Below are 19,050 nucleotides of genomic sequence, written 5' to 3'. Positions count from 1 at the left end.
GCGGGGCCTCAACCCAACCCATTGCCCTAACCTTCTGAGATCAGATGAACGCTTTGGCTTCAACATGAACAATCTATTTCTCTGTAATTGGTCAAAATTAATGGAGAATAGCACTTGAGCACTGATCTTTTATTTCACTCCCAAACCGCCTCCCCACTCTGTCTCCTCCTTTTTTTTTTTCTGAGATGGCGCCTTGCCCTGTCGCCCAGGCTGGAGTGCTGTAGCGCGATGTCAGCTCACTGCAACCTCCACCTCCATCTTGATGGGAGGGAGCAGGCCTTCTTTTAAAAAAAGAAATCGTTGACCAGGAGCAGTGGTTTATGTCTGTAATCTCAGCATTTTGGGAGGCTGGCACACTCTGTCTTAGGTGACTGACCACGGCCACCAGCACCCCACTTGAGCACTGCACTCCAGCCTGGGTAACAGACGGAGACCACGTCTCTAAAAAAAAGAAAAATGTAATGGGGTTGGGGAGAACAGAGCCAACATAAAAACAATTAGAGGACCAGGCACGGGTGGTTCATGCCTGGAATCCCAGCACTTTGGGAGGTTGAGGTGAGAGGATCGCTTGAGCCCAGAAGTTTGAGACCAGCCTGGGCAACACAGGGAGACTTTCATCTCTACAAAAAAATGTAAAAATTAGGCATTGTGGTGTGCGCCTGTGGTCCCAGCTATTTGGGAGGCTGAGGTAGGAGGATCACTTGAGGCCAGGAGGTGGAGTCTGCAATAAGCCATGTTTGCACCACTGCAATCCAGCCTGGGTGACAGAGGGAGACTCCGTCTTAAGAAAAAAAAAAAAAAAGAGGCTGGGCATGGTGGCTTACACCTGTAATCCCAGCACTTTCGGAGGCCAAGGCAGGCGGATCACTTGAGGCCAGGAGTTCAAGACCAGCCTGGCTAACATGGTGAAAATCCATCTCTACAAAAAATATAGGCCAAGCACGGTGGCTCACACCAGTAATCCCAGCACTTTGGGAGGCCAAGGTGGGCGGATCGCATGAGGTCAGGAGTTCGAGACCAGCCTGGCCAACATGGTGAAACCCCGCCTCTACTAAAAATACAAAAAAATTAGCCAGGTGTAGTTATGTGCCCCTGTAATCCCAGCTACTCAGGAGGCTGAGGCAGGCAAATCTCTTGAACCTGGGAGGTGGAGGTTGCAGTGAGCCAGGATCATGCCACTGCGCTCCAGCCTGGGTGACAGAGTGAGATCTCTCTCTCAAAAAAAAAAAAAAAAAAAAAAAGCTGGGCATGGTGATGCATGCCTGTAGTCCCAGCTACTTGGGAGACTGAAGTTGAAGGATTGCTTGAACCCAGGAGGCGGAGATTGCAGTGAGCCAAGACTGTACTCCAGCCTGGGCAACAGTGAGACCTTGTCTCAAAAAAGAAAGAAAGAAAAAATAAAAATAAAAGAAAGCAGTTATGGAGGAGCCCACACAGTGGATGTTGTGGAACTGAGTGCTTGCTGTGTGTGGTGGACTCACCCCAATAACACTGTCCAAGTCCCAGTCCCTTCTCTCCCCTTGTCTCCTATACTCGCCCCTGCAAAGCTTTCTTACTTCCCTCTGACTCCACCCTCTTCCCACCTCTTGGGGGTCAGTGGGTCAGGGCCTACCGGGCACAGTGGAGTGAAGGTGCTCACGGGGAGCCCTTGGCCTCCTATATCTGCCTGGATTTACCTGCAGGGGCCAGGCCCAGGCAGGGACAGGGGTATGCTGTTTCCAGGAAGTCCTGCTGTGGGCCTGGGCCTATGGCCTGGCTTTGCCATAAGGAGGGCTGGCTATGGGAGCCATGAAGCCTCGTTGGCCTTGGTAACTTGGCCTTGCCACTCCATCCCTGGCACACTCTGTCTTAGGTAGCCAACCCCAGCCACTACCACCCCACAGACTAAGTGACTTCATGCAGCTCATAGTGCTGAGATAATGGGACTGAGACCTCTCATCTGGTTCTAGATGAAACTGGTTACATAATTTTAGGGCCCAGAGCAAAATGGACATGCAAGGCCCTTTGTTCAAAGATTTCTTGTGGTTTTTAAGAGATATGACCTCGCTCTGTTGCCCAGGCTGGAGTGCGGTGGCGCCATCATAGCTCACTGCAGCCTTGAACTCCTGGGCTCAAGTGGTCTTCCCGCCTCAGCCTCCCAATTAGCTGGGACTAGAGGTATGCACCACCACGCCCAATTAATTTTTTTTTAGTATAGGTAGCATCTCACCATGTTGCCTAGGCTGATCTCAAACTGTGGCCTCAAGTGATCCACCTACCTCAGCCTCTTGAGTACCTGGGACTACAGGCACGCACCACCATGCCCAGCTAATTTTTTTTATTTTTAATACAGACGAGGTCTTGCTATGTTTCTGAGGCTGGTCTCAAACTCATGGCCTCAAGCAACCCTCCCCACTTGGCTTCCCAAAGTGCTGGGATTACAGGTGTGAGCCATCATGCCTGGCCTATTTTATTTTTTCATTATTGAAAGATAATATGCCAGACACAGTGGCTCATGTCTGTAATTCCAGCATTTTGGGAGGCCGAGGCTGGAGGATCACTTTGGACCCAGAGCTTGAGACTATCTGGGCAACATAGCAAGACCCCATCTGTATGTCTATTAAAAGTAATAAAAAGAAATTATATTATATTATATTATATTAATTTGCATGAATCCAGTGTGGATGAAAGGTAGTAAGTGAGGTTGGGGGTGGGGCACCTAGGGCCCACGCCCAGCCCTAATTTTTATATTTTATATTTCTTGAGAGATGAGGTTTCTCTCTATTGCTCAGGCTGGTCTCGAACTCCTGGTCTCAAGTGATCCACCTCCCCTCGGTCCCCTAAAGGGCTGGGATTACAAGCATGAACCACCATGCCTGGCCAATCTATTTATTCTTGAGTGAGCTTTTCTAGTTTGTGTCTTCCAGAGAATTTGTTCATTTCATCTAAGTTGTCAAATTTATTGGCATAAAGTTGTTTACAGATCTCCATTTTAACATCTGTAGAATCTGAGTGCCCTGGTAGTTTTCTTCATGTTTCTTATGTTTGGAGTTGTTGAATTTTTTGGAGCTGTGGGCTTATAGTTTTTATCAAGTTTGAAAATTTGGGGCCATTGTTTCTTCACATATTTTTTAGTTACCCCTTTTTCTCCTTGCCTTTAGGGACTCCTATATATTAGGCTGCTTAAAGTTGTCCCAACACTTACTGATAATCTTTAAAAAAAAAAATTCTTTTTTTTTTGAGACAGGGTTTCATTCCATTGCCCAGACTGGAGTGCAGTGATGCAATCTCAGCTCACTGCAACCTCCACCTTTCGGGCTCAAGCAGTTCTCCTGTCTCAGCCTCTCAAGTAGCTGGCACTACAGGTGCATGCCATGATGCCCAGCAAATTTTTGTATTTTTTGTTGAGATGGAGGTTTCATCATGTTGCCCAGGCTGGTCTCGAACTCCTGGGCTCAAGTGATCTGCCTGTCTGGGCTTCCCAAATTGCTGGGATTACAGGTGTGAGCCACCGCACCTCACCCTTAAATTTTTTTTTAATTCTTTTTTTTTTTTTTTTTTTGAGATGGAGTCTTGCTCTGTCACCCAGGCTGGAGTGCAGTGGCACAATCTTGGCTTACTGCAACCTCCGCCTCCCAGTTCAAGTGATTCTTCTGCCTCAGCCTCCCGAGTAGCTGGGACTACAGGTGTATGCCATCATGCCCAGCTAATTTTTGTATTTTTAGTAGAGACAGGGTTTCACCATATTTGCCAGGCTGGTCTCGAACTCCTGACCTTGTGATCTGCCCACCTCGGCCTCTCAAAGTGCTGGGATGACAGGCATAAGCCACCGCGCCCGGCTCATTTTTTCTTTACGTCTTTCAGTGTGGATAGTTTCTATTGCCATCCCTTCACATCATTATTTATTTTCTTCTTCAATGTCTAATCTGTCCTTAATCCCATCTGGTGTATTTTTTTATCTCTAGAAATTCTGTTTGTTTATATACACATTTTTCCATGTTTCTATTGGATTATTGCACATACGGAACACAGTTATAGAAGCTATTTTGGACTGGATGCGGTGGCTTATACCTGTAATCCCAGCACTTTGGGAGGCTGAGGCAGCAGGATCCCTTGAGGCCCAGAGTTCAAGACCAGCCTGGGCAGCATAGTGAGACCCCTGTCTCTACAAAAAAAAAACTTTTAAAAAACTGACTAGGCGTGGTGTCTCACGCCTGTAGTCCCAGCTACTCAGGAGGCTGAAGTGGAAGAATTGCTTGAGCCCAGGAATTTGAGGTTGCAGTAAGCTATGATTGCCCCACTGCACTCCAGCCTGGGCGATACAGAGAGACACTGTCTCTTAAAAATTAATAAATAAGTCCGGACGTGGTGGTTCATGCCTGTAATCCCAGCATTTTGGGAGGCCGAAGCCAGCAGATCACCTGAGGTCGGGAGTTCGAGACCAGCCTGACCAACGTGGAGAAACCCCATCTCTACTAAAAATGCAAGATTAGTTGGGGTGTGGTGGCGCATGCCTGTAATCCCAGCTATTCGGGAGGCCTTGACCTCCTGGGCTCAAGCGATCCTGTCCCCCCTGACTCCCAAAGTGCTGGAACTACGGGCACATGCCACCTGCACAATTTGACATTGCTGGACCTCCCCCAGGCTGGGGAGCAAACCCCCTGCCCCATCTTCTTGCTTTACTTTCTGGGGCAGGATCCTCATGGCTGATTTCTAACTGAAATCAGCACACTGGTTCGGGGGCCGGGGACTTTCCAGGGCAGGGAGTAGAGACTCAGAGGCTTCAAGAGAGTAAAGGAGGATCGTGGCTCTGGGATACTAACTCCCCTTTGTCTCTTTCAGACCTCAGCGTGAACAGGGCTGTGTGGGATGGAGGAGGGTGCAGCAACCAAGGGGACCTCTGGGACCCTCAGTGCCAGCAGCTGTCTCAGCTCATTAGGATAGGTAAGGCAACAGACTCCAAGATCTGGGAAGGTGGCTTACCTGCAAAAGGGCTAGAGCGACCCCTGCCAGGCTGGTGAAGCTGCCACATTTTACAGTGTGTGATGGCTTGAGATCTGGGGCCAGGAATTACAAGGCAGATGTGGAATCGCCCAGGCAGGGACTGTGGAAGAAAGGGCGTTCAGGTTGAGTTCAATTCCTAACAGTGTAGGAGGGAAGGCAGGAGAGACTAAGACACTGGAGAAACTGATTCCACTTCTTCCTGAAAAAGAAAAATGACATCACTCATCTGAACACATTTTCAGTATAAAGCCCAACTACTACAATCACTCCTGACATAGAGAACCCTAAGAAACTCCTAAAGAAAATATCATTGTATCTTAAACAGGTTCTGCGGCAAACACCGCCACAGGTACCACACCTACACACCTCTGGAAGCAAGGAGAATATTCCCGTTACAGTGAAAACTCTGAGATGACCTTGACTGAGTCCAGTGAGACTTCAGACACTTCTGGTGCCTCCAGTACCAGAATGAAAACAGGACCCAGAACAGGTTCAGAATCTACCACTGACAGCACCACACCTTTTCCCGGTTCCACTGGAGACACTTCATTTACTGCAACTCCTGAAAGCACCGACATGCCCATGTCAACACTGAGTGAAGAAAGCACTTCATCAACAGTGGTTTTTGTCAGCACCACACCTCTAAACAGTTCTGAGACCAACACGTCTTTAACAACTGTGGGTGATAAGAGCACACCTCTGACCACTTCTACTCAGGCCAGTTCATCTCCTACTACTCCTGAAAGCACCACCATGCCCAAATCAACTAACAGTGAAGGAAGCACTCCATTAACAAGTATGCCTGTCACCACCAGGCCGGTGGCCAGTTCAGAGGCTAGCACCCATTCAACAACTCCTCCTGACACCAGCACACCTGCGATCATTTCTACTGAAGCGAATTCATCTCCTCCAACTGCTGAAGGTACCAGCATACCAACCTCAAGTCCCAGTGAAGGAAGCACTCCATTAGCAAGTATGCCCGTCAGCACCACGCCGGTGGTCAGATCTGAGGCTCACACCCTTTCAGCAACTCCTATTGACCCCAACACATCAGTGACGACTTCTACTGAAGCCAGCTCATCTCCTACAACCGCTGAAGGTACCAGCTTGCCAATCTCAACTACTAGTGAAGGAAACACTCCATTAACAACTGTGTCTGTCAGCACCATGCCGGTGGCCAGTTCTGAGGCTAACACCCTTTCAACAACTCCTGCTGATACCAGCACACCTGTGACCACTTCTACTGAAGCCAGTTCCTCTCCTACAATAGCTGAAGGTACCAGCATGCCAATCTCAACTCCTAGTGAAGCCAGTACTCCATTAACAAGTATACCTGTCAGCACCACTCCAGTGGCCAGTCCTGAGGCTAGCACCCTTTCAACAACTCCTGTTGACACCAGCACACCTGTGACCACCTCTACTGAAAGCCATACATCTCCTACAATTTCTGAAGGTACCAGTATGCCAACCTCAACTCCTAGTGAAGGAAGTACTCCATTAACAAGTATGCCTGTCAGCACCATGCCGGTAGTCAGTTCTGAGGCTAGCACCCTTTCAGCAACTCCTGTTGACACCAGCACACCTGTCACCACTTCTACTGAAGCCAGTTCATCTCCTACAACTGCTGAAGGTATCAGCATACCAACCTCAACTCCTAGTGAAGGAACGACTCCATTAACAACTATACCTGTCAGCAACACGCTGGTGGCCAGTTCTGAGGCTAGCAGCCTTTCAACAACTCCTCTTGACTCCAACACTTCTTTGACCACTTCTACTGAAGCCAGTTCATCTCCTCCCACTGCTGAAGGTACCAGCATGCCAAGCTCAACTCCTAGTGAAGGAAGCACTCCTTTAACAGGTGTGCCTGTCAGCACCACAATGGTGGCTACTTCTGAAACGAGCACCCTTTCAACAACTCCTGCTTACACCGGCACACCTGTGACCACTTATTCTCAAGCCAGTCCATCTCCTATAACTGCTGACGGAATCAGCATGTCAACCTCAACTTATAGTGAAGGAAGCACTCCACTAACAAGCATGCCTGTCAGCACCACGCCGGTGGTCAGTTCTGAGGCTAACACCCTTTCAAAAACTCCTGTTGACTCCAACACTCCGGTGACCACTTCTACTGAAACCAGTTCATCTCCTACAACCGCTGAAGGTACCAGCTTGCCAACCTCTACTACTAGTGAAGGAAGCACTCCTTTAACAACTGTGTCTGTCAGCACCATTCCGGTGGCCAGTTCTGAGGCTAGCACCCTTTCAACAACTCCTGCTGATACCAGCACACCTGTGACCATTTCTACTGTAGCCAGTTCCTCTCCTACAACTGCTGAAGGTACCAGCATGCCAATCTCAACTCCTAGTGAAGGAAGAACTCCATTAACAGGTATACCTGTCAGCACCACTCCAGTGGCCAGTCCTGAGGCTAGCACCCTTTCAACAACTCCTGTTGACTCCAACAGTCCTATGGTCACTTCTACTGAAGTCAGTTCATCTCCTACATCTGCTGAAGGTACCAGCATGCCAACCTCAATCTATAGTGAAGGAAGCACTCCATTAACAAGTATGCCTGTCAGCACCACGACGGTGGCCAGTTCTGCAATCAGCACCCTTTCAACAACTCCTGTTGACACCAGCACACCTGTGACCACCTCTACTGAAACCCATACATCTCCTACAACTTCTGAAGGTACCAGCATGCCAACCTCAACTTCTAGTGAAGGAAGTACTCCATTAACAAGTATGCCTGTGAGCACCATGCCGATACTCAGTTCTGAGGCTAGCACCCTTTCAACAACTCCTGTTGACACCAGCACACCTGTCACCACTTCTACTGAAGCCAGTTCATCTCCTACAACTGCCGTAGGTATCAGCATACCAACCTCAACTCCTAGTGAAGGAACGACTCCATTGACAAGTATACCTGTCAGCAACACGCTGGTGTCCAGTTCTGAGGCTAGCACCCTTTTAACAACTCCTCTTGACTCCAACACTCCTTTGACCACTTCTACTGAAGCCAGTGCATCTCCTCCCACTGCTGAAGGTACCAGCATGCCAACCTCAACTCCTAGTGAAGGAAGCAGTCCTTTAACAAGTGTGCCTGTCAGCACCACAACGGTGGCCAGTTCAGAAACGAGCACCCTTTCAACAACTCCTGCTGACGCCAGCACACCTGTGACCACTTATTCTCAAGCCAGTTCATCTCCAACAGCTGCTGATGGTGCCAGCATGCCAACCTCAACTTATAGTGAAGGAAGCACTCCTCTAACAAGTATGTCTGTCAGGACCATGACGGTGGTCAGTTCTGAGGCTAGCACCCTTTCCACAACTCCTGTTGACACCAGCACACCTGTCACCACTTCTACTGAAGCCAGTTCATCTCCTACAACTGCTGAAGGTGCCAGCATACCAACCTCAAGGTCTAGTGAAGGAACGACTCCATTGACAAGTATACCTGTCAGCAACACGCTGGTGTCCAGTTCTGAGGCTAGCACCCTTTCCACAACTCCTGTTGACACCAGCACACCTGTCACCACTTCTACTGAAGCCAGTTCATCTCCTACAACTGCTGAAGGTGCCAGCATACCAACCTCAAGGCCTAGTGAAGGAACGACTCCATTGACAAGTACACCTGTCAGCAACACGCTGGTGTCCAGTTCTGAGGCTAGCACCCTTTCCACAACTCCTGTTGACACCAGCACACCTGTCACCACTTCTACTGAAGCCAGTTCATCTCCTACAACTGCTGAAGGTACCAGCATACCAACCTCAAGTCCCAGTGAAGGAAGCACTCCATTAGCAAGTATGCCTGTCAGCACCACGCCGGTGGTCAGATCTGAGGCTCACACCCTTTCAGCAACTCCTATTGACCCCAACACTCCAGTGACTACTTCTACTGAAGCCAGTTCATCTCCTACAACCGCTGAAGGTACCAGTACCAGCTTGCCAACCTCTACTACTAGTGAAGGAAGCACTCCATTAACAACTGTGTCTGTCAGCACCATGCCGGTGGCCAGTTCTGAGGCTAACACCCTTTCAACAACTCCTGCTGACACCAGCACAGCTGTGACCACTTCTACTGAAGCCGGTTCCTCTCCTACAACTGCTGAAGGTACCGGCATGCCAATCTCAATTCCTAGTGAAGGAAGTACTCCATTAACAAATATACCTGTCAGCACCACTCCAGTGGCCAGTCCTGAGGCTAGCACCCTTTCAACAACTCATGTGGACACCAGCACACCTGTGACCACCCCTACTGAAAGCCATACATCTCCTACAACTTCTGAAGGTACCAGCATGCCAAGCTCAACTCCTCGTGAAGGAAGCACTCCTTTAACAAGTGTGCCTGTCAGCACCACAATGGTGGCCAGTTCGGAAATGAGCACTCTTTCAACAACTCCTGCTGATGCCAGCACACCTGTGACCACTTATTCTCAAGCCAGTTCATCTCCTACAACTGCTGATGGTGCCAGCATGCCAACCTCAACTTATAGTGAAGGAAGCACTCCTCTAACAAGTATGTCTGTCAGGACCCTGCCGGTGGTCAGTTCTGAGGCTAGCACCCTTTCCACAACTCCTGTTGACACCAGCACACCTGTCACCACTTCTACTGAAGCCAGTTCATCTCCTACAACTGCTGAAGGTACCAGCATACCAACCTCAAGTCCCAGTGAAGGAAGCACTCCATTAGCAAGTATGCCCGTCAGCACCACGCCGGTGGTCAGATCTGAGGCTCACACCCTTTCAGCAACTCCTATTGACCCCAACACTCCAGTGACTACTTCTACTGAAGCCAGTTCATCTCCTACAACTGCTGAAGGTACCAGTACCAGCTTGCCAACCTCTACTACTAGTGAAGGAAGCACTCCATTAACAACTGTGTCTGTCAGCACCATGCCGGTGGCCAGTTCTGAGGCTAACACCCTTTCAACAACTCCTGCTGACACCAGCACAGCTGTGACCACTTCTACTGAAGCCGGTTCCTCTCCTACAACTGCTGAAGGTACCAGCATACCAACCTCAACTCCTAGTGAAGGAAGCACTCCATTAACAAACATGCCTGTCAGCACCATGACGGTGGCCAGTTCTGAGGTCAGCACCACGCTGGTGGCCAGTTCCGAGGCAAGCACCACTTCAACAATTCCTGTTGACTCCAACACTTTTGTGACGACTTCTAGTGAAGCTAGTTCATCTCCTACAACTGCTGAAGGTACCAGCATGCCAACCTCAACTTATGGTGAAAGAAGGACTCCAATAACAATTATGTCTGTCAGCACCACACTGGTGACCAGTTCTGAGGCTAGCACCCTTTCAACAACTCCTGTTGACTCCAACACTCCTGTGACCACTTCAACTGAAGCCACTTCATCTTCTACAACTGCTGAAGGTACCAGCATGCCAACCTCAACTTATACTGAAAGAAGCACTCCATTAACAAGTATGCCTGTCAACACCACACTGGTGGCCAGTTCTGAGGCTAGCACCCTTTCACCAACTCCTGTTGACACCAGCACACCTGTGACCACTTCAACTGAAGCCAGTTCCTCTCCTACAACTGCTGATGGTGCCAGTATGCCAACATCAACTCCTAGTGAAGGAAGCACTCCATTAACAAGTATGCCTGTCAGCACCACGCCGTTGACCAGTTCTGAGGCTAGCACCCTTTCAACTACTCCTGTTGACATAAGCACACCTATCACCACTTCTACTGAAGCCAGTTTATCTCCTACAATTGCTGAAGGTACCAGCATACCAACCTCAACTGTTAGTGAAGGAAGCATTCCATTAACAAGTATGCCTGTCAGCACGACCTCGGTAGCCAGTTCTGAGGCTAGCACCCTTTCAACAACTCCTGTTGACTCCAACACTCCGGTGACCACTTCTCCTGAAGCCAGTTCATCTCCTACAACTGCTGAAGGTACTAGCATGCCAACCTCAACACCTAGTGAAAGAAGCACTCCATTAACAAGTATACCTGTCAGCACCACGCTGGTGTCCAGTTCTGAGGCTAACACCCTTTCAACAACTCCTGTTGATGCCAACACTCCGGTGACCACATCTACTGAAGCCACTTCCTCTCCTACAACTGCTGAAGGTACCAGCATGCCAATCTCAACTAGTGAAGGAAGTACTCCATTAACAAGTATAGTTGTCACCACCACGCCAGTGGCCAGTTCTGAGGCTAACACCCTTTCAACAACTCCTGTTGAGTCCAACACTCCGGTGACCAGTTCTACTGAAGCCAGTTCCTCTCCTACAACTGCTGAAGGTACGAGCATGCCAATTTCAACTCCTAGGGAAGGAAGTACTCCATTAACAAGTATAATTGTCACCACCATGCCAGTGGCCAGTTCTGAGGCTAACACCATTTCAACAACTCCTGTTGACACCAGGACAAGTGTGACCACTTCTTCTCAAGCCAGTTCATCTCCAACAACTGTTGACAGTACCAGCATCCCAACCTCAACTCCTAGTGAAGGAATCACTCCATTAACAAGTATGCCTGTAAGCACCAGGCCAGTGGCCAGTTCTGAGGCTAACACCCTTTCAGCAACTCCTGTTGACTCCAACACTCCGGTGACCACTTCAACTGAAGCCAGTACATCTCCTACAACCGCTGAAGGTACCAGCATGCTAACCGCAACTCCTGGAGAAAGAAGCACTCCATTAACAACTATGCCTGTCAGCACCACACTGGTTGCCAGTTCTGAGGCTAAAACCCTTTCAACAACTCCTGTTGACACCAGCATACCTGTCACCACTTCTACTGAAGCCAGTTCCTCTCCTACAACTGCTGAAGGTACCAGCTTGCCAACCTCAACTCCTAATGAAGGAAGTACTCCATTAACAAGTATGCCTGTCAGCACCACAACGGTGGCCAGTTCTAAAACGAGCATGCTTTCAAAAACTCCTGCTGACACCAGCACACCTGTGACCACTTATTCTCAAGCCAGTTCACCTCCTACAACTGCTGATGGTATCAGCTTGCCAACCTCAACTTATAGTGAAGGAAGCACTCCACTAACAAGTATGTCTGTCAGCACCACGCTGGTGGTCAGTTCTGAGGCCAGCACCCTTTCCACAACTCCTGTTGACATCAGCGCACCTGTCACCACTTCTACTGAAGCCAGTTCATCTCCTACAACTGCTGAAGGCAGCAGCATACCAACCTCAAGTCCTAGTGAAGGAACCACTCCATTAGCAAGTATACCTGTCAGCACCACGCCGGTGGTCAGTTCTGTGGCTAATACCCTTTCAACAACTCCTGTTGACACCAGCACTGCGGTGACGACTTCTACTGAAGCCAGCTCATCTCCTACAACCGCTGAAGGTACCAGCTTGCCAATCTCAACTACTAGTGAAGGAAACACTCCATTAACAACTGTGTCTGTCAGCACCATGCCGGTGGCCAGTTCTGAGGCTAGCACCCTTTCAACAACTCCTGCTGACACCAGCACACCTGTGACCACTTCTACTGAAGCCAGTTCCTCTCCTACAATAGCTGAAGGTACCAGCATGCCAATCTCAACTCCTAGTGAAGCAAGTACTCCATTAACAAGTATACCTGTCAGCACCACTCCAGTGGCCAGTCCTGAGGCTAGCACCCTTTCAACAACTCCTGTTGACACCAGCACACCTGTGACCACCTCTACTGAAAGCCATACATCTCCTACAATTTCTGAAGGTACCAGTATGCCAACCTCAACTCCTAGTGAAGGAAGTACTCCATTAACAAGTATGCCTGTCAGCACCATGCCGGTAGTCAGTTCTGAAGCTAGCACCCTTTCAGCAACTCCTGTTGACACCAGCACACCTGTCACCACTTCTACTGAAGCCAGTTCATCTCCTACAACTGCTGAAGGTATCAGCATACCAACCTCAACTCCTAGTGAAGGAACGACTCCATTAACAATTATACCTGTAAGCAACACGCTGGTGGCCAGTTCTGAGGCTAGCAGCCTTTCAACAACTCCTCTTGACTCCAACACTTCTTTGACCACTTCTACTGAAGCCAGTTCATCTCCTCCCACTGCTGAAGGTACCAGCATGCCAAGCTCAACTCCTAGTGAAGGAAGCACTCCTTTAACAAGTGTGGCTGTCAGCACCACAACGGTGGCTACTTCTGAAACGAGCACCCTTTCAACAACTCCTGCTTACACCGGCACACCTGTGACCACTTATTCTCAAGCCAGTCCATCTCCTATAACTGCTGAAGGTACCAGCATACCAATCTCAAGGCCTAGTGAAGGAAGCACTCCACTAACAAGCATGCCTGTCAGCACCACGCCGGTGGTCAGTTCTGAGGCTAACACCCTTTCAAAAACTCCTGTTGACTCCAACACTCCGGTGACCACTTCTACTGAAACCAGTTCATCTCCTACAACCGCTGAAGGTACCAGCTTGCCAACCTCTACTACTAGTGAAGGAAGCACTCCTTTAACAACTGTGTCTGTCAGCACCATTCCGGTGGCCAGTTCTGAGGCCAGCACCCTTTCAACAACTCCTGCTGATACCAGCACACCTGTGACCATTTCTACTGTAGCCAGTTCCTCTCCTACAACTGCTGAAAGTACCAGCATGCCAATCTCAACTCCTAGTGAAGGAAGAACTACATTAACAGGTATACCTGTCAGCACCACTCCAGTGGCCAGTCCTGAGGCTAGCACCCTTTCAACAACTCCTGTTGACTCCAACAGTCCTGTGCTCACTTCTACTGAAGTCAGTTCATCTCCTACATCTGCTGAAGGTACCAGCATGCCAACCTCAATCTATAGTGAAGGAAGCACTCCATTAACAAGTATGCCTGTCAGCACCACGACGGTGGCCAGTTCTGCAATCAGCACCCTTTCAACAACTCCTGTTGACACCAGCACACCTGTGACCACCTCTACTGAAACCCATACATCTCCTACAACTTCTGAAGGTACCAGCATGCCAACCTCAACTTCTAGTGAAGGAAGTACTCCATTAACAAGTATGCCTGTGAGCACCATGCCGATACTCAGTTCTGAGGCTAGCACCCTTTCAACAACTCCTGTTGACACCAGCACACCTGTCACCACTTCTACTGAAGCCAGTTCATCTCCTACAACTGCCGTAGGTATCAGCATACCAACCTCAACTCCTAGTGAAGGAACGACTCCATTGACAAGTATACCTGTCAGCAACACTCTGGTGTCCAGTTCTGAGGCTAGCACCCTTTCAACAACTCCTCTTGACTCCAACACTCCTTTGACCACTTCTACTGAAGCCAGTGCATCTCCTCCCACTGCTGAAGGTACCAGCATGCCAACCTCAACTCCTAGTGAAGGAAGCACTCCTTTAACAAGTGTGCCTGTCAGCACCACAATGGTGGCCAGTTCGGAAATGAGCACCCTTTCAACAACTCCTGCTGACGCCAGCACACCTGTGACCACTTATTCTCAAGCCAGTTCATCTCCTACAACTGCTGATGGTGCCAGCATGCCAACCTCAACTTACAGTGAAGAAAGCACTCCTCTAACAAGTATGTCTGTCAGGACCATGCCGGTGGTCAATTCTGAGGCTAGCACCCTTTCCACAACTCCTATTGACACCAGCACACCTGTCACCACTTCTACTGAAGCCAATTCATCTCCTACAACTGCTGAAGGTACCAGCATACCAATCTCAAGGCCTAGTGAAGGAAGCACTCCATTAGCAAGTATGCCGGTCAGCACCACGCCGGTGGTCAGTTCTGAGGCTAACACCCTTTCAAAAACTCCTGTTGACTCCAACACTCCGGTGACCACTTCTACTGAAACCAGTTCATCTCCTACAACCGCTGAAGGTACCAGCTTGCCAACCTCTACTACTAGTGAAGGAAGCACTCCTTTAACAACTGTGTCTGTCAGCACCATGCCGGTGGCCAGTTCTGAGGCTAGCACCCTTTCAACAACTCCTGCTGACACCAGCACACCTGTGACCACTTCTACTGAAGCCAGTTCCTCTCCTACAATAGCTGAAGGTACCAGCATGCCAATCTCAACTCCTAGTGAAGCAAGTACTCCATTAACAAGTATACCTGTCAGCACCACTCCAGTGGCCAGTCCTGAGGCTAGCACCCTTTCAACAACTCCTGTTGACACCAGCACACCTGTGACCACCTCTACTGAAAGCCATACATCTCCTACAATTTCTGAAGGTACCAGTATGCCAACCTCAACTCCTAGTGAAGGAAGTACTCCATTAACAAGTATGCCTGTCAGCACCATGCCGGTAGTCAGTTCTGAAGCTAGCACCCTTTCAGCAACTCCTGTTGACACCAGCACACCTGTCACCACTTCTACTGAAGCCAGTTCATCTCCTACAACTGCTGAAGGTATCAGCATACCAACCTCAACTCCTAGTGAAGGAACGACTCCATTAACAATTATACCTGTAAGCAACACGCTGGTGGCCAGTTCTGAGGCTAGCAGCCTTTCAACAACTCCTCTTGACTCCAACACTTCTTTGACCACTTCTACTGAAGCCAGTTCATCTCCTCCCACTGCTGAAGGTACCAGCATGCCAAGCTCAACTCCTAGTGAAGGAAGCACTCCTTTAACAAGTGTGGCTGTCAGCACCACAACGGTGGCTACTTCTGAAACGAGCACCCTTTCAACAACTCCTGCTTACACCGGCACACCTGTGACCACTTATTCTCAAGCCAGTCCATCTCCTATAACTGCTGAAGGTACCAGCATACCAATCTCAAGGCCTAGTGAAGGAAGCACTCCACTAACAAGCATGCCTGTCAGCACCACGCCGGTGGTCAGTTCTGAGGCTAACACCCTTTCAAAAACTCCTGTTGACTCCAACACTCCGGTGACCACTTCTACTGAAACCAGTTCATCTCCTACAACCGCTGAAGGTACCAGCTTGCCAACCTCTACTACTAGTGAAGGAAGCACTCCTTTAACAACTGTGTCTGTCAGCACCATTCCGGTGGCCAGTTCTGAGGCCAGCACCCTTTCAACAACTCCTGCTGATACCAGCACACCTGTGACCATTTCTACTGTAGCCAGTTCCTCTCCTACAACTGCTGAAGGTACCAGCATGCCAATCTCAACTCCTAGTGAAGGAAGAACTCCATTAACAGGTATACCTGTCAGCACCACTCCAGTGGCCAGTCCTGAGGCTAGCACCCTTTCAACAACTCCTGTTGACTCCAACAGTCCTGTGCTCACTTCTACTGAAGTCAGTTCATCTCCTACATCTGCTGAAGGTACCAGCATGCCAACCTCAATCTATAGTGAAGGAAGCACTCCATTAACAAGTATGCCTGTCAGCACCACGACGGTGGCCAGTTCTGCAATCAGCACCCTTTCAACAACTCCTGTTGACACCAGCACACCTGTGACCACCTCTACTGAAACCCATACATCTCCTACAACTTCTGAAGGTACCAGCATGCCAACCTCAACTTCTAGTGAAGGAAGTACTCCATTAACAAGTATGCCTGTGAGCACCATGCCGATACTCAGTTCTGAGGCTAGCACCCTTTCAACAACTCCTGTTGACACCAGCACACCTGTCACCACTTCTACTGAAGCCAGTTCATCTCCTACAACTGCCGTAGGTATCAGCATACCAACCTCAACTCCTAGTGAAGGAACGACTCCATTGACAAGTATACCTGTCAGCAACACTCTGGTGTCCAGTTCTGAGGCTAGCACCCTTTCAACAACTCCTCTTGACTCCAACACTCCTTTGACCACTTCTACTGAAGCCAGTGCATCTCCTCCCACTGCTGAAGGTACCAGCATGCCAACCTCAACTCCTAGTGAAGGAAGCACTCCTTTAACAAGTGTGCCTGTCAGCACCACAATGGTGGCCAGTTCGGAAATGAGCACCCTTTCAACAACTCCTGCTGACGCCAGCACACCTGTGACCACTTATTCTCAAGCCAGTTCATCTCCTACAACTGCTGATGGTGCCAGCATGCCAACCTCAACTTACAGTGAAGAAAGCACTCCTCTAACAAGTATGTCTGTCAGGACCATGCCGGTGGTCAATTCTGAGGCTAGCACCCTTTCCACAACTCCTATTGACACCAGCACACCTGTCACCACTTCTACTGAAGCCAATTCATCTCCTACAACTGCTGAAGGTACCAGCATACCAATCTCAAGGCCTAGTGAAGGAAGCACTCCATTAGCAAGTATGCCGGTCAGCACCACGCCGGTGGTCAGTTCTGAGGCTAACACCCTTTCAAAAACTCCTGTTGACTCCAACACTCCGGTGACCACTTCTACTGAAACCAGTTCATCTCCTACAACCGCTGAAGGTACCAGCTTGCCAACCTCTACTACTAGTGAAGGAAGCACTGCTTTAACAACTGTGTCTGTCAGCACCATGCCGGTGGCCAGTTCTGAGGCTAGCACCCTTTCAACAACTCCTGCTGACACCAGCACACCTGTGACCACTTCTACTGAAGCCAGTTCCTCTCCTACAATAGCTGAAGGTACCAGCATGCCAATCTCAACTCCTAGTGAAGCAAGTACTCCATTAACAAGTATACCTGTCAGCACCACTCCAGTGGCCAGTCCTGAGGCTAGCACCCTTTCAACAACTCCTGTTGACACCAGCACACCTGTGACCACCTCTACTGAAAGCCATACATCTCCTACAATTTCTGAAGGTACCAGTATGCCAACCTCAACTCCTAGTGAAGGAAGTACTCCATTAACAAGTATGCCTGTCAGCACCATGCCGGTAGTCAGTTCTGAAGCTAGCACCCTTTCAGCAACTCCTGTTGACACCAGCACACCTGTCACCACTTCTACTGAAGCCAGTTCATCTCCTACAACTGCTGAAGGTATCAGCATACCAACCTCAACTCCTAGTGAAGGAACGACTCCATTAACAATTATACCTGTAAGCAACACGCTGGTGGCCAGTTCTGAGGCTAGCAGCCTTTCAACAACTCCTCTTGACTCCAACACTTCTTTGACCACTTCTACTGAAGCCAGTTCATCTCCTCCCACTGCTGAAGGTACCAGCATGCCAAGCTCAACTCCTAGTGAAGGAAGCACTCCTTTAACAAGTGTGCCTGTCAGCACCACAACGGTGGCTACTTCTGAAACGAGCACCCTTTCAACAACTCCTGCTTACACCGGCACACCTGTGACCACTTATTCTCAAGCCAGTCCATCTCCTATAACTGCTGAAGATACCAGCATACCAATCTCAAGGCCTAGTGAAGGAAGCACTCCACTAACAAGCATGCCTGTCAGCACCACGCCGGTGGTCAGTTCTGAGGCTAACACCCTTTCAAAAACTCCTGTTGACTCCAACACTCCGGTGACCACTTCTACTGAAACCAGTTCATCTCCTACAACCGCTGAAGGTACCAGCTTGCCAACCTCTACTACTAGTGAAGGAAGCACTCCTTTAACAACTGTGTCTGTCAGCACCATTCCGGTGGCCAGTTCTGAGGCCAGCACCCTTTCAACAACTCCTGCTGATACCAGCACACCTGTGACCATTTCTACTGTAGCCAGTTCCTCTCCTACAACTGCTGAAGGTACCAGCATGCCAATCTCAACTCCTAGTGAAGGAAGAACTCCATTAACAGGTATACCTGTCAGCACCACTCCAGTGGCCAGTCCTGAGGCTAGCACCCTTTCAACAACTCCTGTTGACTCCAACAGTCCTGTGCTCACTTCTACTGAAGTCAGTTCATCTCCTACATCTGCTGAAGGTACCAGCATGCCAACCTCAATCTATAGTGAAGGAAGCACTCCATTAACAAGTATGCCTGTCAGCACCACGACGGTGGCCAGTTCTGCAATCAGCACCCTTTCAACAACTCCTGTTGACACCAGCACACCTGTGACCACCTCTACTGAAACCCATACATCTCCTACAACTTCTGAAGGTACCAGCATGCCAACCTCAACTTCTAGTGAAGGAAGTACTCCACTAACAAGTATGCCTGTGAGCACCATGCCGATACTCAGTTCTGAGGCTAGCACCCTTTCAACAACTCCTGTTGACACCAGCACACCTGTCACCACTTCTACTGAAGCCAGTTCATCTCCTACAACTGCCGTAGGTATCAGC

At 49.4% G+C, this 19,050-nt stretch overlaps 2 protein-coding genes across 2 annotated transcripts; both read left to right on the top strand.

Annotated features, from left to right (window-relative positions):
• The first annotated feature begins 5,559 nt into the window (after window positions 1-5,559).
• On the top strand, window positions 5,560-11,429 carry LOC129523905 (mucin-17-like). The gene is made up of 3 exons (XM_055347863.1): window positions 5,560-10,195; window positions 11,217-11,254; window positions 11,379-11,429. Exons 1-3 carry the CDS (start codon window positions 5,560-5,562, stop codon window positions 11,427-11,429), a joined length of 4,725 nt encoding a protein of 1,574 aa, XP_055203838.1.
• A 232-nt stretch (window positions 11,430-11,661) lies between these two features.
• LOC129523904 (mucin-17-like) lies at window positions 11,662-17,270 on the top strand. Its single transcript, XM_055347862.1, has 2 exons — window positions 11,662-16,872; window positions 17,250-17,270. Exons 1-2 carry the CDS (start codon window positions 11,662-11,664, stop codon window positions 17,268-17,270), a joined length of 5,232 nt encoding a protein of 1,743 aa, XP_055203837.1.
• The last annotated feature ends 1,780 nt before the right edge of the window (window positions 17,271-19,050 follow it).

The sequence above is a fragment of the Gorilla gorilla genome, chromosome 6 (assembly GCF_029281585.2).
Source record: "Gorilla gorilla gorilla isolate KB3781 chromosome 6, NHGRI_mGorGor1-v2.1_pri, whole genome shotgun sequence".
Classification (NCBI taxonomy): domain Eukaryota; kingdom Metazoa; phylum Chordata; class Mammalia; order Primates; family Hominidae; genus Gorilla; species Gorilla gorilla.
This window is presented reverse-complemented; position numbering and strand designations above follow the sequence as displayed.